The sequence below is a fragment of the Metarhizium acridum genome, assembly GCF_019434415.1.
Source record: "Metarhizium acridum strain ARSEF 324 chromosome Unknown scaffold_31, whole genome shotgun sequence".
NCBI classification, from domain to species: Eukaryota; Fungi; Ascomycota; class Sordariomycetes; order Hypocreales; family Clavicipitaceae; genus Metarhizium; species Metarhizium acridum.
This window is the reverse complement of record NW_027094018.1, coordinates 3,298,173-3,322,707: the sequence shown is the minus strand read 5'-3', so window position 1 is coordinate 3,322,707 and position 24,535 is coordinate 3,298,173. Positions and strand designations below refer to the sequence as shown.

Below are 24,535 nucleotides of genomic sequence, written 5' to 3'. Positions count from 1 at the left end.
TCACTGCATATCAATTCTGCAGTCTCGAATCGTATCCCCTCTATTCTCTGGCCACTCGGTGTAATGCACACTGGCAAGCATGAAGGTCCCCATACCGCGGACGGTTCGTAAAGCCTATTGACCGAAATAAACGTCACCTATGGCAAGAGGAAGCGTACTGGTGACCAAGTCAACGAAATGGTTTACTCGAGAGACGTACCAAAACTCCTACTACCCCTCATCATGGTAGCAGGACCGTCATAATACAATACATTGAGGTACCCTTCGGTATCACGCCTTTTTACTTTCTCTGCCAATGCCCCCTGTATATAGCCCGCAAGTGTTGTGGTCATAGTGTCGGCGGGTTTAAGTGGTAGCAACTTATCCAATACTGGAGAGCATCTTGTTCGTTTAGATGGGGATAGGAATTACTTCGACTGAACTTGCCATTGCTAGTAATATTCCATGGAGTTCAAGGGCGCAAGTAAACCAAACAATATGACAAACCGCTCTCCCCATGCCCTGTGCTAGAGTTCAAACTGTACTCGAGTCATTCCAGCTCACCCCACGCACCCACATTGCAACACCACATGGCAAAATATTGGGGATACTTCTCCACGAGATCCAGTAGCACGGATCCTGTGGGCGTCCCAACCAGTTATTGTAGGCCGCAGAATTTGACATGTTGCTCACAGGACTTTAGATTTGGTCAGTCCATCAAACTAAGGATATCTTGTGGCTTGTAGAAAACATAGCTAGGGTGGATTGCAAGCCCAGGCTTTAATACCACTATCATCACTTGAGCTCTCAATGTTCTAGTTTATATCAAGCCCAATTGGCCTATATCATTTTCGCAGCAGATTCCACAACGTATGAAGTATGATTACCATTTCACCGTCGGGCGCTCTTAGGCCATCGAAATAGAGGTTTCAGTCCAGTTCAGCGCTTCAGCGGTCCAAGCCGAGTTGATCAACGTTCATATCGGCGATATGTCGTAGGGAACTAAAAACATTTTGTGCCTAGTTCTTTCATAAACGATTTGAAGTGGTTAAATGGTTCTGATACCACCAGGTAAAGACGCTCAAGGTGGTCAACGTGAAAAGTTAAACCTAGGATAAACAAAACCGACCAGGACCATGGCGATATGCTCATTTCAGTCTAATCTTGAATGCCCACATTCACACTGTAGCCGCGCCATCAACGACTCAGGGTAGCCCACGCCAACCTTTACTAGTCGTGTATAAATGGAGGGCAACGCGACACCGGTCTTGGCAAGCCTACGGAATTGTCCTTGCAGAGAGGCCGGACGGCAGAAGGTCTTGGCCCAGCGGATTCCTGTGAAAATTCGAACTGGGGCCCCGTGGGAAGGGAAGGGCTCCAAACTCCATTCCGCGGAACACTTCTGGGACCAGTTGCTGACGGAGGCAGCAGGGAACGCTTCCTGGCTGCCAGAGAGTGTCGAAGGGATGCGACGGGGGAGTCCAGAGAGGGACCTGTCTGATATTTCGTTCCTTCACTGACCATCCACGAGCCATCACCCTTGAGCCTCGGCGTGGGGGGTCAATAACGGCGTCTGCCTGAATACATGCAACCCGATTCATACTAAGCTTGGATTGAACATACCCAATGGCTCTGGGAATACATATCACAGGAAAGCAAAAGCCTTCATGATACGAAGCAGTCAAAGTAAGCCGGTCACAGGCACAACTCGCATAGCAAGCTTCACAATAGTCTGCAGCAAGAGCCAACCTAGAACCTTCTCTACCACCCACCCTGAACAGAGTAGCACATGTAATAATTTGGCATGTCAGTCCACTTAGGGCTGCTAATCTTGGTAGCCACCACTCCACCATACTACGTCACGTCACCTTGCAATCAAGGGTGCACTGTGCTATCAAGGATTAGGGCCACCGGACAGTTTTTTCCCGTCAACAGATATGTCACCACTAGGATTCCACTGGAATATACCAATAATTCGACTGGATTTGTGCCGGGGAACTTCCAGAGTCCTGGTGGAGAGTCCATTGGAGGCTTAACTGCCAGTGGGCGGGACGCGGCTATTCAAGCCCAAGTACACCGAAGATATGCAGAAGTGTTTTTGTTCCAATCTTCTCAAGTATACATAGAGATCAGGGTTAGCGTCAAACTTGGAGCATGTAGTTCAGACGTAAAGACCACATCGTACAATCACGTGGATTTATTAACCAACTTCACTCATATTTTCTGCTGCGTCAGTCAGTATTGTATCCGACAGACTGGGCTCGTATGCTTCTTGCCATGAAGTAGGCCTATGGCGTAGAGAATAAACACTTTATGCCTCCCTGCTGTTACATGTGAAATGCACAGGCGGATCCGGCGAGAGCGGCTAAATCGTATGTATGTCTTCGCATAAGCCAGGCACAGAGCCTGAGCAGGAGACCGATAATACAGGGGTTTCACAAAGAGAATTAGCCATCGCGGCGGTATTGAAGTAGAGGGCGGAAGGTATTTGACCATCTGCCATGGTGCTGCTGCTCACTGCCACAAATAGCAAGGCATACTCACTCAGTATGTACACAACAGGTAGGGAACATACCGGTAGCTAAGAACTGCGTAGCACGTGGCTTGTTTCTATATATTTTATAAAACGGACCGGTTCATACTTCAAGCCGACAAAGGGCCGGCACCCTACCAAAATGGCCTCCCGTCTAGGTGACAAGAAAAATGCTCGTCGTATGGGCTCGTCTGGAAACTCCCGCGGTCATCACAGCCCAAGGGCCTACGATCACGTTGCAACGCTGAAGAAAGAAATAGCGTATGGTACCGCTTTTATTGAGTATATACGCCTCCGAACCAGCTATTCAGTCATCCCGGCATATAGGTAATCCCGAGTCTATGTACGGTCGTCGTTGCATCCTGTTGCAACTATGGTGTGAATTTTGAAAAGGATAAGATCAGAAAATGCCCAAATGTGCTGTGCGCCGTTAAAATAAGTAATAACAGTGAAATTGAAAAAGGTCATTAAAATGCGTATAGTAGGCTGCGAGAGGAAGGGATGTACATCATGTCGCACGCGCCAACCAAGTGGACCACGTCTATGCATAGAACCAGTACATGGCAGTGTACTTGGTGCTGTCTTGGCCGGCAGCCTTTTCACAGCCGTGGCTGTTACCTCCGGCTGTTGCGACCCGGTAGACCAACTTTGCGTCGCCCACGGTGCCCTCTTTTGCGCCGAGTTGGAGCCATGCAACGGCGCCGGTGCCGTCTGGTCCCTTGTCCGCATTGGCGGGAGCATCCACCGCTGCGTTCTTTCCAGCAAGCACGTTGATCTTGCCACTGTCCAATATGAACTCGGGGACGCCGGCGCTGTTGAAAAGGTGGTGTCCCAGAAAGTCCAGTTCCAAACAGTCGAGGTCCAGGGGGGCATCTTCGGGGAACGGATTGGTTTGAGAGGCGCCAGGAGATTCAGGGTCGACTCGTCCCTCCGTAGAGGAGTTGAAGTTCAAGGGAACCTCATGTGTCCGCAGAACGCGGCAAGTAAGGCCGTCCCAATCCTCTCGCGAAAGAGACTGACTGCTTTGACCGGGGTATAAGCTGGTTATATCGTAGAGCATGGCGAGAGCGCCAGTAGCCGCGGGGCTCGCGCCAACGCTGGCGCACGTATAATTCTGTATACCAAAGCCCAGGGCGATGTGGAGGAGCTTGGACCCCTCGGGGGGCTGTGGAAGGTTGCTGGCTGTTCATTGACTATTAGCGGCGGTTTCAGCCGGTGGCAGGCTCTCATTCGACTTACGACCACCAGTTTGGGGGAGAGCTGGAGCCTTGGGGTCATTCGCACAGCTCGAACCAGTAGGCAGTGCCAGTGCCAATGAGGCTGATAGCAGGACTAGATATGCCTTGAACATGCTGGCTGTGATGATGAACTAAAAAGAACGAGAGGATGGAGAAGAAAGAGACAAGAAGGCGCAGAACAAGTGCAGATCCTCTACCGTAATGGTGAATTCGAAAAGACGTTAGGAACCACGCCGACTTGATATAGTTGTTGGTCGAAGGAGTGAAGGCGGCTCGGAGACGGCAGCTTCGTGGTTAGACTAGCCCGATTATGGCAGGAAGGTAAACAATGTATAAGAATAGAAACAAAGAACCACCCAGTGGCCTTCAAATTGCAGCCTATTGGTGGTGTACCCGCCTGGGCGCTTACAATGACGGTAGCGTGCAGTAGTGTAAATTCGCTGGAGGCGGAAGACGGATATGGATGCCGGACACAACTCGACCGGAGAAGACAGCAGGGGCAGGGCAGGGCAGTTCAGGTTTTGCCAATATATTCCAGACTCGGCATTGAACAAGGGCGGCGTGGTGATTTGGAATCCAAGTAACTCTGAGTAAGATGAGTTCAGTGATGGACGGCGGCTTATATACCTGAGTAGATGATGGCGTAGCTGTGTAAGACTTTAGTGAATACACCATGTCCGGGGAAATTGCAACGGAGCTCGGGGCGTAATGCAATACAAGGTCTCTTGCAACAACGACTTCGGATGATGACTGGGATGGGTGGGCGCTTCGTTTGGTCTCTCATGGTCATGGGAGATGCTGGTGGTGCCATGTGGTAGTATGCATGGCCAGTTGATACAAGGCCCCGACGTCTACTTTGCTGCATCTGCCTTTCGCCAAGTCGATTGAACGGGCGTTTGATTCGGCATCTTGAGGTATACTGGTACCGATCTCCCGTGCCCGCCAAGGTCCAAACTTTGCGTCTAGTCGTATAAATTGACGCCAACCAAAGCATAGCCTGATGAATTGGCATGCCCGCAAAGCAATACTGCAACGTCATGATGAACCAGACAGCCTTGGCGCATCTCGTTAGTGTAGCTTGCAAACTATCGCCTGCCTCCTAGCCGTCCAGTGGCAGGCTAGCAAGGTTCAGCCCGAGATAGTTTCAAAGGGCATCGGAGACATGCAGATATGCCGTGGCCACAGATCTGCTGAGCTGCGCTCGGTCATTGTCCTGAAAAAGACGCAGGTTCGCTGTCTCGACAGCTGCATAGCTGCATGACACCTGAGACGCACCACGTCGACACGACTCCATGATCCTTGTCGAGCGCGAATGCTGGTTGCCGGTAGCCGCGCTTAGCACTCCATCATATGAACCAACCGCAGGCCAGATAGGCGTCCACTCCAGATGCCCCAACGCACGAAATGGTGCTACAAGGAAGACTGTGAATGGCTCGTTTAGCGGAGGCTTGCGGATTTTGGACTCTGCTGGGGCAAAGAGGCTAGCTGATGCGGGCCGTATGCTACCCGACGATGCATCGTCAAGAATAGAAACCCGTGGCGAGATGCAGATATTCGCGGAGTGGACTTGTTTCCAGATGTTTTCTCGGTCTTGTCGGTTTCTCGTCCTCTTGTTTTAGTCTACCCCAGCCTCCCCCGCCCCCAAGTGATCTACGCTTGGCAATCCTCAAACGGCGGACGGTGCCATGATGATCCTTGGTCGGTCGGGAAACGGCACGTGCGGCTTGCTGCCCTGTCCCAAGATCAGGGCAGGAAAGGGAAGAGCGAGCGTGCTGAAACAGTTTGTTGTTTTAGCATCGGCCGTTGGGCGTACAGAACAAACAAGTCTGGTTCAATGTTGAGCAAGACGTCAACTGGGGGTCAGCTTGGCGAATCCAACACGCACGGGTAGTGGCACGAGGCAAGCAGTACGTGGTGCGTTGTACCTTGTACCTGTCTCAGCCACAGGACGCCTTCCCCTTTCCCACAGCTTCCTTCAGTTTTCAATGATCCGACATCAATCGTCAATAGCTTCCAACATAATCGGGTGCTCGGGCCGTTTCCTGTCATGATATCGTATCAATACGCCTAGATTTGTTTCGCATCACGACATCCGCGCCGCTATTCCCTAGTCCCATGCAAGTACGAAGCACCCGGTCCAGCTTGCAATTGGTCACTGTTCACCTATTGTCGCGGATATCGTCATTCCGTCCCAGGACCACGGAAACGTTCCTAGGCACCATCTTCCAATCCTCTCTTCCAATCCTCCGATATGGTTTCAGCTACTCAGCTATTGAGTTACAATGCGCAGCAGCCACATCTTTTGCTTGGCGTGATGCCTGAGATATGATCGCATCTGAGCAAGAGAGGCGTAAAGCCTACAGTCACAATGCCATTAGTGATATAGCGCGTTTCACTAATACATCCAGAAAGTTTCCTCCCAGTTGACCCGACGAATGAGATTAATACCCTTTGCAGAACTGAGCTACTCCGATTTTAAACCGCCCGTGGCCGAGAACATACTGTATATGAGTGGACGAGCAATGACGTCTTTATGGGGTGCGAGATTGTCATGGAGACTGGCCTAACTGACACCTGTCTTGAGGATTTCACAGGAAGTGGTTGAAGCCTGTGAGCATCTATGGCAAGTCTGGACAAGACGTCAGATTCTTTCATCATAAGTATGAAGCACGTCCTTGAACAGGTTTGGGCTCGGGCTGGTTTCTTCTTTACGGCAAGGTGTTATTAGCAGCACCTTGGGCGCTTTGCTTGCAAGTCAACGGACTGTATAGGTGTAGCCTAATTTACTAGCTTCAACTGTTGTCAATATCATATTAGCAACATGATAGACTGGTCCAAGTAACCAGGTTTCTCGCCTCTGACTGCACCGGTAATCAAAACGGTGATCAATTCAGACGACATTATTGCTTTATACTAAATCGCCAAGGAGGTCATATTAATTGCGGCGAAAGAAAAGTAGGCTAGATATGACGGAGAGCTAGAGGCAAGTCTTTCTGCTCTCAACCCATTCGGCAACAGAGTCTCGTTATGTAGCTCCGAGCAAAAAGCAGACGTGTGGTTATTGGAGTCACGCCAGCTTCTACGCGCAGTTGGGCGTTTGGGTCCATCGCTCACTTTCCAATGTCACCAAGCATAAGCCAGCATCATCAGTGTCATAATTGATGTTGATCTAGCTTAGCCTGTTCCAAGGCAACCCGTAAAATATACTTTGCCAATTGAGCTGCTGAAAGTCCGCTTCATTGGGATCGACAGCCCCGTCGGGTGTCATGTCCTCCAGCTGTGGGAAGAAGGAAGTCATTTGTGATGGCCTTTTGTTTCCAATATTGGCCTTCAATCGGTATAATCGAACGGAACTCCAACAACGGCGTCAGATAAATCATTGCGTGATCCCCGAGCTCTAACAGCCTCGCGAAGGTGCATAATAATGGCAGGGTGTGACTTGGCGGAACGCAGCCTTTTTCCGTTTCATTAGGGTTGTATCTGGGCAGACCATGGCATCTCTCCTCAAGGCACCTCGCCGCAAGAAAAGACAAACGGTGGCTTCTGAGTCTACTGATCAACGTACTGCTGGCTGCAAACCGTGTTATTAGTTCAATGAGTAATATGGTGGCCGTCAATGCCTCTCCCAAACTGGAAGCCTCGGAAACCCTAAGAACTAGTTAGGGTTGGGGTTATATCACCGCATAGTTGAGGTGCTATAATATTTTCTAGCCCACACTTTAAAGCGCGCTTCCTAAACAAACCCATGGCGATTTTTTTTGCAACCAACATTCTCCTGTCCACAGGACCAAATCTCACTGTGGCGACTGTCATTGACCGGGGACAGTCAGGACGGTAACCGGCGTATTGGGAGTATTGCAAGGCAAAAAGGGTAGAAGTCCATCTGATTCATTTCGCAAGGCTTCAAGAAGTGTGGCGAGTGAAAAATCTGCCCGTCGTTCTTGATCCGGTAGATGACGAGATCTACGACCATCCTTTGTTGTATTTTGTACTGTCAAAGGGTATATGGGCTTCCAAATGGATGTCACAAAGCCCTTGATTGCATTATGATTCCGGCATCGCGTAACACGGCTACAGGCTCTCTTGATCATCCTCGATGGGAATGTCCTAGAGGGTTGTTTGAGAATCGAATATTCTCCCTCGCGGAATAATCAACTAATTCCTTGGACCGGTGATGCCATAATAAAGAATTTGTGCCAATTTTCTTTGGCCTTTATCTATACCATATCCGGCGCTACATGTAAGTGTTTACTTACTCTAAGGCAGGTCAGCATTGAAATGACCAGCCCTACGTCCAACATGGCAGCCAACAAGGCTGCATGTTCATTACGCGCCGCGTAGCAAGGCAGGATCATGATGATCCACACCAAGATACGTACCGACCTCGACTTTTTGACCAATAATATTAAGACCACCAGACTAGAAAATAACAGGACTTTTCAAGACTTGCGGCGAAGCCGCTTGACCTTTCCATCTGATTCAGCGCAGCTTTGTTTAATGTAAGCCAACTGCCCTCTGTTAGATCTTTACCCAGCTTAAACACACTGCATCCCATCCTTCAAGCATGACCGTCGGCCGCTCAAACGCTGAGGCTGGCAGCGCGCCTCCCCCACCACCGCCGCCTCCTCCTCCGGGCCCATTAGGAAGCACAAATGCTCCCGTGCCTTCAATCAAACGGCCAAGTGTGGCACCGGTTGGCTCTGCAGGGGCTTTTCTAGTGGAATTGATCACCTACAACGGAGCACCTTTTAAAGACCACTGGGCATACTGGGTCCGTTCTCAGAATGATCCGGACATTGGGATTCAATTGCACGCCACTGGAGATGTAAGAAATGGATTTTCACTCGAGCTTAAGCGAAACCATGACCTCAGGGATACTGGAAACATCCCCTCCTCTAGGATTCCGTTACAGTGGGTTGATGGTCGATACTTCGATGAGAAGGCAATGCTTAATAACGGCACTCACAAGCTCGATACCGTGCCGGTATGCATGTTCGAGGCGTCAGCAAGCAAAGTTCATGCACCTGGGAAGACACTAAACTCAATAAGTACCACTGTAAGTACGATGCGCCTGAATTACAGTCGGTCCCAGTAATTCCGAAAAAAAAAATCCACTTAAAAAATAAACTTATACTTTTTAAAAATTTATATTAAATAATATATAAAAGTAAAGTAAATATTAAAGTTATTATTTAATAATTTAATTCTTAAATATTATTTATATATATTTTTAATATTTTATATTATTTTATTTAAAGTAAAATTTAAAAATAAAAATAAGTTAAAATTTTAAGAATATTTAATTATTTTAAACTTAAATAAAATAAGAAATAAGATTTTAAAAATATTATAAAATAATATTTATAATTATTAAGTATTTATTTATATATTTATAAAAGTATTTATATTTTTAATATATTATTTAATAGAATTATAAGCTTTTAAAAAGTATAAGTTTTAGTGTAAAAGTGGGCGTTTTTCGGAATTACTGCGAACCCACTATACATGAGCGTCAGGTTGTACTTGCAGAGCCAAAGTGTGTGATAACACGGCTCAGTACATCCGATAAGGTCGGCACCTTTAATTTAAACCGGCATCTACAACTGTCTACGGATCCAGTCATCCTGAGCTAAGCTCTTGGCGGAGCTGCGCTTGTCAGGCTCCCATTGTAGCATCCTTCGTACAAGACGTAGAAAGTCCGCCTTGTCCTCGCCGCTGAGTGAAGTCTCCCTGTGCTCGAGCGTAGTTCCCTCTGGTATCATGTCTTGGAAAGAAAATTTGCCTTCAGAGGAAAAGAATTTGTGGCTTAGTTGGCCTCGGGCGACAAAATGAGGCGCCGGCGGCCCTGAGAAGACTTATCATCTCAGCAAGGTGAGCTCGGCTCCGGTATGTATGGAGCTCTGGGTCCTGGCCGGTGAACAGGGAGTCGCCTTCGAAAATGTCCCACATCTGTGAAATAAACGTCAATTTTACAAGTAAAGCACCGGCTCTTCTCCGGATGCCCTGCTCACCATGCAGCCCACGTTCCATATGTCGATGCTTTCCGTCCAAGGTACTTCCAATATGACCTCTGGCGCACGATAGATGTTTGGTTGTACATCTTCCAAGTGTTCTATGCCGCCGATCACGGCGGAGTCAAAGTCGCAAAGCACAGGAGCACCCATTTGTTTGGGCATTGTGAGCTCCCGGGACACATAAATGCATCTTCCATCCAACTCTTTCCTGGGGCAAGGGGCTTGAAGTTCGCCTTGCTCGAAATCGACAAGAACCGACTCATCAGAAAACTCGAACATGATGTTGTCTGCCTTTATATCTGATGAAATGGTTACATTACTCATGCAACAAAGGAATAAAGATGGAGGGCATACCGGTATGTATAACCTGGCATTCTGTGTGCAGGTAGTCCAACGCCAAAAACAAGCGCTGAAGAATGAATGCGAGCATTATGTTGGGGAGCCTCTGAATTGGGTTGCGGTGAAGAAACGCCCACACGCTCTCGAATAAGGGGGCATGTACGAGGCATTGGTGCTTGTCCTCAGGTCCATCAATATTGAATGTGTCTAGTAATGACCTTACCGCAGACCGCCCTGGATGCGACGTGGCCGTATTGCTGATGCGTGTATATATCTTCAGCTCGTCATCTAGTGCTTTCCCCATTGAAGCACATTTGATGAAGATTTTGAGAGTAACATAACGACGATGTCTATTTTCTGTTTAAGCGCGCATTCCAGAAGAGGACAGGTCGCGAAAGTCATGAGATACTCACTGCATGTCTCGCGCCAGCCAAACTGTAGAGGTTGCCCCATAGCCTAGCTTTCCTACCACTTGGTAGCGATCTTGGAAGGTTTCCCCTATCCGGGTGGGATAATAGCGAGTAGCGACATAGCCCGAAATGGTTTCTTCTTCGATCTTTTGAGTCGCAGGTATCCGGGCAAAGTTTGCGTTGGCGAAAACAAGAGGCTTCCAGGGCCTGCGGAGCCAATTTGCCGGCCGAAGTCCCGACAACATGCTTTACAATGCCTCCTCACACGAAAGGAAGAAAAATGAAGGGTAGGGTCGACAGCGGACGGAAAATTATGGACAGACACGGGGAGAAGAGGGACATGGAGGAATATAGGACAGCAGTTGGCGCTACAGTCAGTCAGGTGATCTGGGCATGGAACGGGAATGGGTAACCCAATACGCGAGTGCGCCTGGGGCAGAGGCAGCGTGAGGGTGATTTGCCCCGTCATGGTGTTATCGCAACAAGACGAAAATGAACAAGTTGCGCTGTAATGCCGGCCGCGAGAGAGGTGGGTAGATGAGAAAAGATGCGAGTTGAAGCAGGCAGATCTGAGGTGGGCAGAGGGAGGCGTTACGAAAAGCGGCGAGCCGCTAGCCATTTGGATGGAAGGCTACAACACCAACATTATACCAAATAGGCTTGAATTACTTAAAATACAATATCTTTTTTTTTTTTCAGGATGCTCATTATTTTGTACCATTATACTTATTTTATAGCTAGAACCCTCACACACAAATTGTAATGATTTGTCCAAATGGCACGAGGCTTAGACAAGCCCATTGTTATTATGGGCACGCCAAGATAGTAGATTGTAAATTCACGACTTACTTTTTGCATGTCAAGAATGGCTAGCGCTGATGCGCTCCTGACCAGACTTACTTGGACCAGGAAGACTACTTTTGAGTGGCAATTAACCCAGAGTCTGCGACACAACATTTGCCCACCAAGAAGCACACATTCACATGCTGTAATGTATTATAGTATAGAGCGCAGTAGCCTAGCACCCGATCTGCTGATATACCATTTGCCTCTCAGTCAGACGTCGGGCAATCACTGTTCGACACTGCGAAGGTAAGCCGCAGTCTCTGCACTGAAAATTCCATCCTTGACAAGTTGATCTGCCGACTCAACGATCCAGGTCTGGCAGTTTCGCTGTTTAACCGTACTTCGCGGGGAAGGCTGGGGAACCATGCATCAGCTCTTGCGCATTCACATTGCTACAGTGGGTTCGCAGTAATTTCAAAAAACGCCCACTTTTACACTAAAACTTACACTTTTTAAAAGCTTATAATTCTATTAAATAATATATTAAAAATATAAATACTTTTATAAGTATATAAATAAGTACTTAATAATTATAAATACTATTCTTATAATATTTTTAAAATTTTATTTCTTATTTTATTTAAGTTTAAAATAATTAAATATTCTTAAAATTTTAACTTATTTTTATTCTTAAATTTTACTTTAAATAAAATAATATAAAATATTAAAAATATATATAAATAATATTTAAGTATTAAATTATTAAATAATAACTTTAATATTTACTTTACTTTTATATATTATTTAATATAAATTTTTAAAAAGTATAAGTTTATTTTTTAAGTGGATTTTTTTTTTCGGAATTACTGGGACCGACTGTAAATACCAGCTCCCGCCCTGCAAATGCTTTTCGCGGCGCTAAAGTAACCACCTACGCTACTTGCCAGCGGCCGAATAACGCTACTTGGCATCAAATCCAATGTCTCGAGTGCTGGCTGCCCCGTGTCTCCCAGGTAACTACCTTGCTAATGTCTTCACAATCACTTAGATTAACAACCCTCCCGTTATTACTGCGGCGGTATAGCATCCTGAAGTCGCGCCAGTATTGGTTGACAGTTCTCTTCTCAGGTCCCTTACGCCGTTTCTGCAGCCCGTGTTTCGCGGATGCAGTGGAGAAAGACCGGAATGAGTCCTTTATCGCAGTATTTCGGGCTCAACAGCCTTTCTTCAGCCGTGGTTCACATTGCAGAACCTTTTGTCCGAGTATCGAGTCGAAGTAGCTCGAAAACAGGTGAATCACCTTGTACATCGCTTTCTGATATACTAGATGTTTGATTTCTTCATCTCCGCCTCAAGCGACTGGATGAACTCTGTGCTGTTCAGCTGTTTCTGCAAAACGTGGCAGTCGTCTTCATAGTTCCGACAGTTGGTACCACCCGTTTGCACCGGTAATGCTCTCTTCAATGTGTCCAGCTAGCAGAATCTCTACAACGGCTTACTTTCCATACTAGGAGAACGGCTTACAGTGCCGGATCAAAGACGGCGACTTTGACTGTGACAAATATTATGACTAGTGCGACTCTACGACTTCGCCGCGGTAATAAATCTGGCGCGGTTTAGCTCCGAAACGCACCACCTCTCGCTGCCTGTCGCTCGCAGCTACGAGGACAGCGGGAGGCCAGGGCTTGGCATGGCATGCTTACTGCTGTATAGCTGTTGGGTCTTTGGGGTGACGAGTTCATGTGCCCCGTGAAATGCGCCTTGCGTGGGAAGCAAAGAGCAGGGACAAAGTGGTGGGCACTGGGACTGCTTTTATATGTCTTCTGGTTCCCCTTTTTCTGCTCGTTATGCACCTCGCACCTCGTGCAAGTTGCCGAGTCGCACGCAAGTCACTCTGTTCTAGAGGAAATTATGGGAACATGGAAGGACACGGATAGACATGCCGCCGCCAACTCGGATCCACTGCAGCTCCCCGCCCAACGTCACCGTCCCCTTCAACACCAAGCCGCACGCAGGCTCCCAACGTCAACACCGTCACGTCCGGCCACAGCCCACCATGTCGCGCCGCCCAGCAAAAGGCGACTACATTGAAACCGTACCTCTCCCCCCCTTTTCTCCATCCCACGATCCCAACTAACTCCCCTCCCGCACAGGACACGGGCAACAAGGTCGCCCGCAAGGCCATCCTCGTGGGCACGCAAAACATCATGCTCGGCGGCAAGACGGTCATCCAGCCCGAGGTCATGATCCGCGGCGACCTGGTGCGCACCGCGCCCTCGTCGTCCTCGGCGCCCACGAGCTCCACCGCCGTCGCCATCGGCCGCTACTGCTTCCTCTCGCGCGGCGTGCTCCTCCGCCCCCCCGGCCGCCTGTACAAGGGCGTCTACACCTACATGCCGCTCCGGCTGGGCGACCACGTCTTTGTCGGCCAGAACACCGTCGTCCAGGCCGCCACCATTGGCAACCACGTGTCCATCGGCCGGGACTGCACCGTCAACGAGTTCGCCATCGTCAAGGACTACGTCAAGATCCTGGACGGCAGCGTCGTGCCGTCCTTCATGGTCATCCCCAGCTTCTCCGTCGTGGCGGGCAGGCCGGCGAGGGTCGTGGGCGAGGTGCCCGAGGGCGGGCTGGACGAGTTCGAGCTGCGCGACATGTACAAGACTGTTGGGAACAACCCGCAGCCGGCGGCTTAGGCGGTTGGGCGAAGGCAGACGCTGGTGATTTTATCGCACCTCGCGAGTCTGCCTGACTGGAAGAGTGCCGCAGGTCTTGGTGAAGCTGCATCGCAAGTTGGGAGTACGGGATTGCCGCTTGTGTTGTTGGTGGCTTTTTTTTTTTTTAAGCCCATTATTGATACCCCGAGAGCAAGCTTTTGAAATATGAAGAATATAGACGGAAGGCTTTGATGATCTCAAACAAGAAAAGAATTTCACATATTCCGGTTTCTAACTTTGCTTTAATCTAGCATACGCCTCAATAATCCTATTGCCAACCATTTCACCGCTCCAATACGCCCCCGTTGCTGTTCCCAATGCCACAAACGGCGCTGTGTGCTCGCCCGCAAACCAAATCCCTTGATCTGGCAAGCCTTCCCTCATAATTTCTATGTCCTTGTCGCCATTCTCCAAGCCCACCTGGAAATTGCTGTAGCTCCCATTTCCTGCGAATTCGTCATTCAACCACTCCGTCGCAATGAACCCTAGTGGTTTACAATCCGGTGACTCGGCTGAATAGTTTGGCAAGAAGGAGTAATACGGCTGGAAAAAGTCCGTCAGGAAGGCCGTCCGTTTGGCCTCGGTCGTCAGTTGAGCGAGCGTCGACGTCATGTGTCTCGACTGCTCGCCAAACGTGTAGAATAGCAGGGTTGGGTGGTTGTCTGGCGCGGGAAGGCTGCCGAGCTCAAAGGCATCCTGGTGCCAGCGGCGCGGGTTGGAAGGGGCGTAGGTCGGGGTGATCCATTCTGTGAAGCCGCTCATTTTGGTGGCCACGAGCCAGAATGCTGTGGGGAAGGTGACATATACCTGGCCGTGGTCAGCTACGACTGCCTGACAGTTGAATGAGTCAACTTTTCATCCTTGAATACCTTTTCGAGGCACCCATACCCGACTGAGTTGATGGCCTTTGTTAGTCGCGCCGGGAGGCGGGGGTTGAATGCGTCTGGGTGTCTTTTTAGCCACCCCAGCGGTGCAGTGACAACAACTTCGTCAAAGAGGAGATGACGACCACCGTCTACTTCTACCCTGACCTTGTTGCCGTTCTGGGGCGGGTGCGTTATTTCCGTCACCTTGGCGTTCAACATGATATCCGCCCCGGCGATGGCGGGAGCCGCGATGTGATCCAAGATTTTCTTGTACGTGCCGGCGCAGAACAAGTTCTCTGATGCGAGGTCAGTGTCTAGTACAGGTTTGGTGGTGGTGGTCGCGCGGGTGAATCACCTCCTTCTAAGCACTCCTCCATCCAAAAGTACTTGAGGCTTTGTTGCGAAACCGGACTGCCAACAAAGGTCCCCCACATCTCAGCCAGGCGAAGGACGGTTTCTCGTTTCTTGGCATATTCTGCGTCGCTTTCGGGAATCATGGCCGATATCCTTTCACGGATAAAGTCTAGCAAGCTCTTGTCGGCATGAGTCTCTGCGCCGTACGTGTTGGAATGCTCAAATGCTTGTTGAACGAGGTCCCACACCATGGCGCTGTATTTTTGGCCATCTTCCTGTGGCATCAAGTCGCCAAGATGATCATGCGCCCACACGTTCGAGTCCAAGCTTACCGCGGCGGTATTTGTGTGTTTGGCAATGGCGAGAATGGGGTTGTCGTCGGTTCCATGGATCCAGTTGGGGCCAAGATCAACAGCCCGCCCGTTGGGGAGCCTTTCCTGATGCACTCGGCCGCCTATGCGATTTCTTGCTTCAATTATGGTGACCTTGATGCCATTTTGTACGAGGATGTCGGCACAGCGGAGGCCAGCCAGACCGGCGCCAATGATTGCGATGCTGGGTTTGGATGAGGATGACTGGCGCCGCTAGGAAGAGAATTTGCGTAAGCTACTGAGCATACTGATGAGTATTGAGCACTACTTCATGGCACAGCCATGATGGAGTTCCAGGCTGTGTGCAAATTTACTGCAAATGCCAAAGCCAAACAAGAGGGGGGTAATTGAGTTGGATGCGCAGATTGGTTTTGGCACGATAATACCTTGGAGGCGCGGGGCTCGGAAAGACTCATGTCGTTCATATCATTGAATGCCACACAACTACTTTGGGCGACGAAGCTGCCAAATAAAGCTGCTCTCAGATCTTCATAAATTCTCGATGGATGTCGTAGGGCTGGGCTAGTACGGCATATCGAGTAAGCATCCATATCCAGAATGGAGGGATTATGGGTCACGCTTGCACGCTTGGGGTGGGAGGAGAGGGAGGTAGCTCGAGTGGCTCTTGGGGAAATGGATGAAGATAAGAAAAAAAAAGAAGTGAGATAGTCGCAGGCGAGGAATTAGGACCAAGTTGTATTCCTGTCAGTCGTCGAGATGCAACAGTGGCCTACCCCTATCTTGGTTTCCATTGTGGCTGTTTCTGTGCGCAGCCACATGATGTCGCGGGGGATTGACATTCGTTGGCCTAGCGGAGACGGGAGACGGGCTCACACGCATTGAGGCCGAATGGGCACAGAGATAAAAGGCCGATGTTTAGTACTAGAGCCCGGTGTGCTTGAACGTGGTGCAGGCAGCAGGAAGACGGGTTGGCACCATAGAGAAGTAATGATTAGGGCACGAAGAGTTGCGGAGTGCAAGTAGCAATGAGAACTGAATGAACATTGAATGCACTTAGCAGAAGGGGCTGGCATCTGCATCTGCATCTGCATCTGCATATCCAGGTCTAGTATATGAACATCGAGCCAGACACCAGCACTGAGCGCAGTCAAAGCCAGCAGCTGATGCATAAGGAGCAGTGGTGGGCTAGTCAGGTGGTGATGTGAATATGAGATTGATGGTTTTAGTATTTGACAACGTGCGTCTTGGTGATCACGCCTCCATGGCCGGCCCCACTCTGAACACATGGACATGTGGGCTTGAACCAGAGACAAGTCTGGTGCAAGGGCGGCCTATCATCGATGTGAGCTGGCACCTGAGCGGCAACAGTCTGGTCCAATGTTCAAGTCGCTAGCGCCCCAGCGAACTCGACACTGGTCTGGTTGAAGTGACATCTGGGCCAGTGCTGGCTGGAGCGGGGCCAGATCGGACCAGACGCCACCTGAAGTGTCAAGTTGGTCCATGTTTGGCCCATGTCCACTGGTTGTACTCGTCAAGTCCCAGGTGCATTGATGTCACCACCACCGACCAATGCCGGCTCGGCAGCTGCCTAGGCGTCTGGCCTGGCATCAACTCGTCTCGCCCCTTCCATGTTCCAGGCCTCGCGTGTCTTCGCCCCAACAACCGTTTTATCAACACAAAACCTTATCCTTCGGCCAGCCAAAATGCACGCTATACACCGCCGACCTTGAACTTCCTTCCATCGCATCGACGTGTCTGGCAACCCCGACCCCTCCAGCCCAGCAGTCCCGCAGCATGAATGGCCTCCTCCCCGGGTTTGCGTTTGCGTTTGCGTTTGATACAGAGCCTGGTGATCTTGCGAAGACTCCGTGCTTCTCTCATCGCTGAATAGCCTAAAAAACTCGCATTACGTCCGCGGCCGGCCGGCCGGCCTACTGTGCCCCTCAACTGTACACAACTGCATCTCGTGGCCCGTTGCCATCAGTCACCCCGTCATCATGGCCACCTTGTTCCAGTCGTTTCGAGGCTCCGGCATGCCTAAACGCCTGCTGCGCTATGCCCTGTCGCGCCTGGACCTGCTAGACGCCGACGCTCTCGATATGGATAATCTCGATTTGGCAATAGGAAGGAATACCGTCTTTGAATTCCGAGATGTCGGCATCAAACTCAAGGTGTGTTGGTTGCTGAATCCCTTCATGTTCTGTTTTGCTCCTACTAAGCCCGCTTCTAGAAGCTTCAAAAGCTACTGAGACTGCCACCTACATTCGATCTCGACAAAGCCAAGGTGCTTCTCCTCCGCATAACTATACCCATGGACTTCTACACGAGCCCCATTATTGTCCAAGTCGATGGTGTCCACGTCCGCTTAAAAGTTCTGGGTAATATATGCAAGACGGCTCGGACATCGAGTACGCCAACTCAGGAAGCTTCTGTGGTTCCAAATACGGCCGATTTGGCGCAGTCTTTTCTGCAAACGGAGCCATTTTCCGAGAGGAAGCAACTAGAAGATGCGCTGGCTGCAGAAACCAACGATTTGGGCGCATCCGTCACAATGAGCGAGGATGGAAGCGAAGACGAGTCGCAATTCGGCACAGGACAGCCGCTGTCGCTGCCTGGATTTCTGACAGACTTTTTACAGGGCATTGTGGACCGGACACAGATCTCCATAAACAACGTTGTTTTCCAGCTGGACCTGGAGGTTCCTGCTGAGTTGAATTCATCCAAGCTCGAGCCAGTTTCTTTCCAGGTTGCCTTGGGACAAATTAACGTTGAAGGCATCACCGCCGATGCTCAAGGGGGAGATGGCGGCGCTGCGCAAATCGTCCACCAGGAGGGTAAACGCCATGTTTCGCTTTCGAGTATCCGCGCCTGTTTGATATCCGAGGCCGGTGCCTTTGCCTCGCTGACCCGTTCGCCATCCACGGCCTCTCCATCCCTTGCTTCCTCACCAGCCATGACGAGAAACCCACCCTCTCGACAAGCCACTTTCCTATCACAGGGCAGCTTCCATGAACAGCCTATGGCAGCCCTCCAGGAAAGTTTTCGGGGGCGCCTATCGGACGATGAAGCTTCAGATAGCCAAGACTACCCTCTTGGTGACAGCGAGGACGCACTAGCGATACCATATGACTTATCGGATACGGAGCATGACCCGCATGAGGAATCCGAAGGCGACTTGGACGAACAAGGCCCACTAACCCCCCGCGCATCGAAATATCTCGACTCCTGCGAATTTCCAAGATCATCGCATCTATTTCATTCTACTATTGAATCTAGCATGGCGTCACCTATGCATAGTGAGCTCCTAGGGCCAGGCTTGGCCGCTGTACACGATAATTTGGGTCACGCCGAACAGTATCACGAAACTGGCTCGTCTCATCTGGCCTCTTCGGACCTGTACAGCGAAGCGTCTCCTTCGTCAAGAAGCCAGCTGCTGTCAGGGTCTGCATCTGTGGCCGATTTGGCGCAATCGCAGATCTATACTCATGAAGAAGCGGAGAGCATGTATATGAGTGCGTTTTCACAAACTGCTGGTCCACGAAATATATCCTTGGTGGATGAGCGGGATCCCGAGGCGCCCGAGGATACGCCCGAGGATGTAACGCAGGCCCAGGAGATGGCAGTGTCTGAAGGGCTAGAACATTCGCAGGCTGTCGAAGCACAACAGGACGTTGGAAATTCCAAAGACTTAGAGACACGGGAGAAAACAGGTGCGGCAGATGTACTACCAATCGATGTGGATCAGCCTGCTGAGACGCTCGTTGAGCTGCAAACCGAGGATACTCGGCCGATGACACCAACTATGCCAGGAGCCTGGGATGATAGTATGAATACGCTGCCTGACCCTCTTGTGCGATCCGCGGACGAGGTTGGAGAACCGGGACCTGTTGCTAACGAGAAGAAAACTACATCTGATGGCTACAGCACTCTGCCACCACCCGCATCTGGTCGGGCATTCCCATCACGCTCTGAGCGACAACCACCGCTTGGCCATGCGTCTGATGGCGGTGCTGCCCCTCGAGGCCCACCAAAGCTAGTCAAGGAGATAATGCGGCTTCATAATATTTCAATCTACCTTCCCACACAGCATCAGCACATTCATGTTCATGTCGACTCTCCCGAATCGCTCAACCGACTTTCGCAATCACTGGGGCAGTCATCTATATATCCTCAAGCTCCTGGAGCATTTTCCATTCATAACTCCCCATCGCCTGGGCAGCCCCAGCCTCCTAATAAAGAATCACCGGACTCTGGAAAAAACGGGGTTCTAGAAATAACTTTGTCCCCAATCATCATCAACTTTGATGCTTCCATTGCCTTCTTACTAGTTGGGGTTATGGAAAAGCTTCTTCAGGCGTTGAAGAGTGATAAGCAGCCCTCTCGGCAAACAACAAAGCAAGACTCAAAAGCAGCAGCTGTGCCTCGCATGCAAATTTCTGTGGAGGAAATCACAGTCAACTTTCTTAATAGGCTAAGTGGCTTGATAAATCCATCGCACCCGCATGTGGACTTTCCCTTAATCAATGTTGACGAAGAGGTCCTCCTGAACATGACTCTTAACAATCTGAAGCTATCATGTGTTCCTGTGTTGGTCAATACAAAAGTCTCCATGATGGGGAGCAGGCCCTCCTTGCCTAAGCAAGGCGACACGCTAACAAGGATTGAGCTTGAAAAATTCCGCTTCGGGTACGCAAGGGGTGACATACTTTCGTTTGATGGCGCAAGGCAGATGAGTACATCCATTAGAGACTCTTTCCTTTCCACTGGCTACGATATTGGCATCGAAATCTTGCAGTCTGGAGATACCGTCCGAACAAATGTGGAAACACTTCCGCTGGTCATTCAGATCGATTTACAGCGACTTGACGAGACCTTTGACTGGTTTGGTGGACTCAGCAGCTTTCTTAATATGAGCGCGTCCATGACTTCCAGTCCATCACCAACAACAAAGTCCATACAGACTCTGTCACCAAAACCCCGCGGTGTTCGATTTGCCACGCCAATTGACCCAAAAGACAAGTCAGCCTCAGCGCAGAACAAGATCAATTTGAGAGTCGGGGGAGCATTGATAGAACTTGTCGGTAAAGATTGCAGTGTAGCTGTCGAGACCAGCGCCTTAAAGGTCGTCAGCAGAGACGAGGGTATTGGCATTGGTTGTAGCAGACTACGCATTTCGGGGCCGTATCTAGGGTATTCGTTGTCAGACCCGGCCATCAGTGCAGAAGTCGGAGGCATGAGGCTAGAGTTTCTTATGGCGCCAATGGACACGGACCTTGAGAAGCTGCTTGAGCTCATCATTCCCTCCAAAGTCAAGTTTGACCACGACAATGATGAAGTTATGGTCGACACCCTCCTGCGACAGAGGAGGAAAGGCTCTGTGTTAAGAGCCACTTTGGACACCGTTAACGTGTCTGTCAAGAACATTGGCCAGCTTTCTGCTCTCCCGGCCCTTGGCGAGGAGATTGCCAAACTGGCAGCAGTTGCCAAATATCTGCCAGAGGATGACCGGCCTGGCCTGCTCACACTGACCCGAGTACAGAAGCTCTCCTTCAATTGCGAACTTGTCGAAAATATTGGCCATATTACTTGCGACATTCGAGGTCTCGAGGTTGGCCAAATTACCGTTCCATCTCTGATTGCTGTTGCAGTCCACGGTATCAATGTTCGGCGAAATAGGAATGAGGAACTCATTGGTTCTAGCCTTTTAGAAGGTGCACCGGATTCAACAACAAACGGCCCGGTTCTTATGGTGCGAATGATTGGAGATGAAATCGAGCCCATTATAAAACTCAAACTACAGGACCTGAGATTTGAATACAGGGTCGCCACTATTATGGACTTTCTCGATCTTGGAAGCGATGCTACCCCGCAAGATTTTGAAGCTGGTCTTGCGGCATCGGTTGCAATCTTGGGGGATCAAGCTCACACGGCTCTTTTGGGCCGGCCAGCTTCACCTGGCGCTGAGAAGCCCACAGCTCCCAACAAACCCACGATTCTAGACCTGGCTTTGCGAGATTGCGTCATTGGACTGAACCCTTACCGTCTGCCATCGAAAATGATTGTGGCACTGACTGATGCGCACGTGGAGGCCGTATTACCTAATCACGGCAGGACGAAGGTTGCGGTTGGCGTTAGTAAGGCTTCCATTCTCTTAACGGACGACGTCAAACAAATTCAGAGCATAGGAGAGCAGGCCGAAAGTCCAAGAGTTCGGTCGTCGTCTCCCGTCTCTCCGCAAGTAGAAGAACTCTGCGCTCTTGGGTTTGTAGATATATGCTACATATCATCGGCAAGCGTCGTTGCTGTCATCATCCCCGACCCGGAGAGCGAGGCAAAAATCGAAGTCGAAGTACGAGACGATCTCTTGGTGCTGGAAACCTGTGCCGACTCCACACAAACGCTCATTACCTTGGCCAATGCCTTGAAGCCTCCGACCCCTCCTTCGAAAGAGAATAAATACAGAACAAAGGTCCTCCCAGTACAAGATCTTCTAGCCTCCATCTCCGCTGAGGCATTTGGGCGACCAGAAGGTGAATACGACTTTGACCAAGATTTTGCAGGAGCACAAGAGATGGTGGGAAGCGGCTCTGAAGATGAATTTGGGAGTGGCAAACTGCTCCCAGTAGACTCTAGGTTTTATGGATCTCAATCAGCGGGTGAAGAATTGTTTGACGCAACAAAGAGCATGGAATTGTCACAGGATGCTTTAATGGAAGACACGAATGAAGGCGTCTTGCTCACAGGATTCAGCCAGTCTCGGAGTGAATTGACCCAGAGCAATGACGACTTGGTAATACATGACAACTTCTATGATGACAACACGCCTGAAGAACATGCGGCGATGGTATGGAACTCAAACAACAATTCTTACGACAGAGCACCTGCCAATCTCATACATGCTAGTCCTATCAAGGTGTCGGTACGGGACGTGCATGTTATCTGGAACTTGTTCGATGGGTATGATTGGACTGGTACTCGTGATGTCATTGCAAAGGCTGTTGAAGATGTGGAACTGAAAGCTACCGAGCGCCAGTCTCGGCGATCCGGTGTGCAGGTTTACGAGGAGGATACTGATGATGAGGAAACCATTGGAGATTTTCTCTTCAACTCTATTTACATTGAAATACCCTCCAACCGTGATCCTCGGGACCTTACGCGGGCCATCAATGAGGGGCTGAATGATAACGCGACAGAAACGGAGTCTGTAGCGACGACAGCTATGACAATGAATACGACACGGACCGCACGACGCAGCCATCCCAAGTCCAGGCGTTTGCGACTACATCGCAGCAAGCACCACAAAATCACATTTGAGCTACAGGGCGTGAATGTGGACATGGTCATGTTCCCACCTGGCAGTGTAGAGACGGTCAGCAGTATCGACGCCCGGGTTCAGAATTTCGATATTTTCGACCACGTCCCCACATCGACATGGAAGAAGTTTGCGACATACGACCAAGATCACGGAGAGCGCGAAATGGGTACCAGCATGATCCACATGGAGCTGCTGAATGTGAAGCCAATTGCAGAATTGGCTGCTTCGGAAATCGTCCTCCGCGCAACAGTCTTGCCACTACGACTGCATGTGGATCAAGATGCCCTGGACTTCATTACTCGGTTCTTTGAGTTCAAGGACGATAAAGTACCTGTTCATGCATCGCCAAGCGATGTCCCCTTCCTTCAGCGCGCGGAGGTGATGGACATTCCAGTCAAGCTCGACTTCAAGCCGAAGAGGGTTGATTATGGCGGTCTGCGATCTGGTCACACCACCGAGTTTATGAACTTCATCGTGCTGGAGGAGTCTCGAATGGTACTCCGCCACACCATCATTTACGGCGTTGCAGGCTTTGATCGCCTTGGCAAAACATTAAATGACATTTGGATGCCGGATGTCCGAAACAATCAGCTACCTGGAGTTGTAGCTGGACTTGCGCCTGTCCGATCCCTCGTAAATATTGGCAGCGGGTTCAAAGACTTGGTTGAGATTCCTTTGCGGGAATACCGAAAGGATGGTAGGGTCATACGGAGTATTTCAAAGGGAGCAGTGGCATTTGCCAAGACGACTGGCACAGAACTTGTCAAACTCGGCGCCAAACTTGCTGTGGGAACGCAGTATGCTCTCCAGGGGGCCGAAGATATGCTCACCCAGCGTGGTCAGGCAGAAGGCAATTGGGAGGATGACGACCTGGACCCGGAAGACAAGAAGCAGATATCATTGTACGCGGACCAACCGGCGGGTGTTTTGCAGGGCATTCGCGGTGGATTTAGGTCGCTCACAAGAGACGTCAACCTTGCACGGGATGCCATTATCGCAGTGCCTGGCGAGGTCATGGCAACGCAATCAGCGAGTGGTGCTGCCAAGGTCATGTGGAAGAGAGCGCCAACCATCATATTCCGACCTGCAGTTGGTGTGACCAAGGCCATAGGACAGACGCTTATGGGAGCAACCAATGCCTTGGATCAGGATAACAAGCGGCGGATTAGCGAGGTAAGTTTGCTCGCTCTACTGTCTAACCATGCTGGAGTGCTAACTCGATGAATTAGAAATACAAGCATTAAGCATTTGGAGCGAAGAAGATTTTTCACATGAGCAATGACATGATTGGCGACTGTTGCCACCCTCTTTTTTTTCTTTTTCTTTATTTGCATGTGCATTATTTGGCGTTGGTAGGGCTTTGGAGGTGCTGCTTACTTAGACTGGAGCGATATTTGGATGGTTTTTCTCCAAGGCGATTGCATCATACAGACTGTGATTATAGTTGTTAGAGCCCAGCGCATGTATATTGATTCCTACGTAGTCACTTGGAAATATTAATCTCATTGGGTTGAGCTGGATTTTCCTTGTCAGTGACGAAGTGCGTTTTGACTGTGCTGGAAGTGGGCACGTAACGGTCTCGTACGGAGCAATTTCATTTACGACAAGGTCAGTTGTGTGACGTCGATTTGGTCCGGCCTGTTTCTGTTCGC

The 24,535-nt window shown here is 49.9% G+C and overlaps 6 protein-coding genes across 8 annotated transcripts; 3 read left to right on the top strand and 3 right to left on the bottom strand.

The window, feature by feature from the left end:
• Window positions 1–2,780: 2,780 nt before the first annotated feature.
• J3458_005891 (uncharacterized protein) lies at window positions 2,781–4,702 on the bottom strand. The gene is made up of 2 exons (XM_066119041.1): window positions 3,752–4,702; window positions 2,781–3,694 (listed from the first exon to the last, which is right to left on the bottom strand). The coding sequence occupies exons 1-2, from the start codon at window positions 3,861–3,863 to the stop codon at window positions 3,054–3,056; spliced, it is 753 nt and encodes a 250-aa protein (XP_065976563.1). The 5' UTR covers window positions 3,864–4,702; the 3' UTR covers window positions 2,781–3,053.
• Window positions 4,703–9,142: 4,440 nt separating this feature from the next.
• Window positions 9,143–11,060, bottom strand: J3458_005890 (uncharacterized protein). Of its 3 annotated transcripts, XM_066119038.1 has the most exons (4): window positions 10,517–11,060; window positions 10,119–10,453; window positions 9,762–10,063; window positions 9,143–9,699 (listed from the first exon to the last, which is right to left on the bottom strand). In XM_066119038.1, the coding sequence occupies exons 1-4, from the start codon at window positions 10,756–10,758 to the stop codon at window positions 9,535–9,537; spliced, it is 1,044 nt and encodes a 347-aa protein (XP_065976560.1). In that variant the 5' UTR covers window positions 10,759–11,060; the 3' UTR covers window positions 9,143–9,534. The 3 variants fall into 3 exon arrangements, with proteins under 3 accessions (XP_065976560.1, XP_065976561.1, XP_065976562.1); XM_066119039.1 differs by having other exon boundaries at window positions 10,119–11,060; XM_066119040.1 differs by having other exon boundaries at window positions 9,143–10,063.
• A 2,295-nt stretch (window positions 11,061–13,355) lies between these two features.
• J3458_005889 (uncharacterized protein) lies at window positions 13,356–13,995 on the top strand (the record flags this gene model as incomplete). The annotated part of the gene is made up of 2 exons (XM_007816169.2): window positions 13,356–13,394; window positions 13,453–13,995. 2 exons carry the CDS (start codon window positions 13,356–13,358, stop codon window positions 13,993–13,995), a joined length of 582 nt encoding a protein of 193 aa, XP_007814360.1.
• Window positions 13,996–14,247: 252 nt separating this feature from the next.
• On the bottom strand, window positions 14,248–15,487 carry J3458_005888 (uncharacterized protein; the record flags this gene model as incomplete). The annotated part of the gene is made up of 3 exons (XM_007816168.2): window positions 14,248–14,823; window positions 14,886–15,178; window positions 15,238–15,487. 3 exons carry the CDS (start codon window positions 15,485–15,487, stop codon window positions 14,248–14,250), a joined length of 1,119 nt encoding a protein of 372 aa, XP_007814359.2.
• A 45-nt stretch (window positions 15,488–15,532) lies between these two features.
• J3458_005887 (uncharacterized protein) lies at window positions 15,533–15,805 on the top strand (the record flags this gene model as incomplete). The annotated part of the gene is made up of 1 exon (XM_066119037.1): window positions 15,533–15,805. The coding sequence occupies one exon, from the start codon at window positions 15,533–15,535 to the stop codon at window positions 15,803–15,805; it is 273 nt and encodes a 90-aa protein (XP_065976559.1).
• A 1,760-nt stretch (window positions 15,806–17,565) lies between these two features.
• On the top strand, window positions 17,566–24,414 carry ATG2_1 (autophagy- protein 2; the record flags this gene model as incomplete). Its single annotated transcript, XM_007816167.2, has 3 exons — window positions 17,566–17,739; window positions 17,799–24,056; window positions 24,113–24,414. 3 exons carry the CDS (start codon window positions 17,566–17,568, stop codon window positions 24,125–24,127), a joined length of 6,447 nt encoding a protein of 2,148 aa, XP_007814358.2. The 3' UTR covers window positions 24,128–24,414.
• Window positions 24,415–24,535: the final 121 nt, after the last annotated feature.

Coding starts and splice junctions, on each gene's coding strand:
- J3458_005891 (XM_066119041.1), bottom strand. CDS start 3,863: ATGTTCAAGGCATATCTAGTCCTGCTATCAGCCTCATTGGCACTGGCA. Junction 3,695..3,751: donor TCTCCCCCAAACTGGTGGTC/GTAAGTCGAATG, acceptor GTCAATGAACAG/CCAGCAACCTTCCACAGCCC.
- J3458_005890 (XM_066119038.1), bottom strand. CDS start 10,758: ATGTTGTCGGGACTTCGGCCGGCAAATTGGCTCCGCAGGCCCTGGAAG. Junction 10,454..10,516: donor TGGCTGGCGCGAGACATGCA/GTGAGTATCTCA, acceptor AACAGAAAATAG/ACATCGTCGTTATGTTACTC. Junction 10,064..10,118: donor ATGCCAGGTTATACATACCG/GTATGCCCTCCA, acceptor CCATTTCATCAG/ATATAAAGGCAGACAACATC.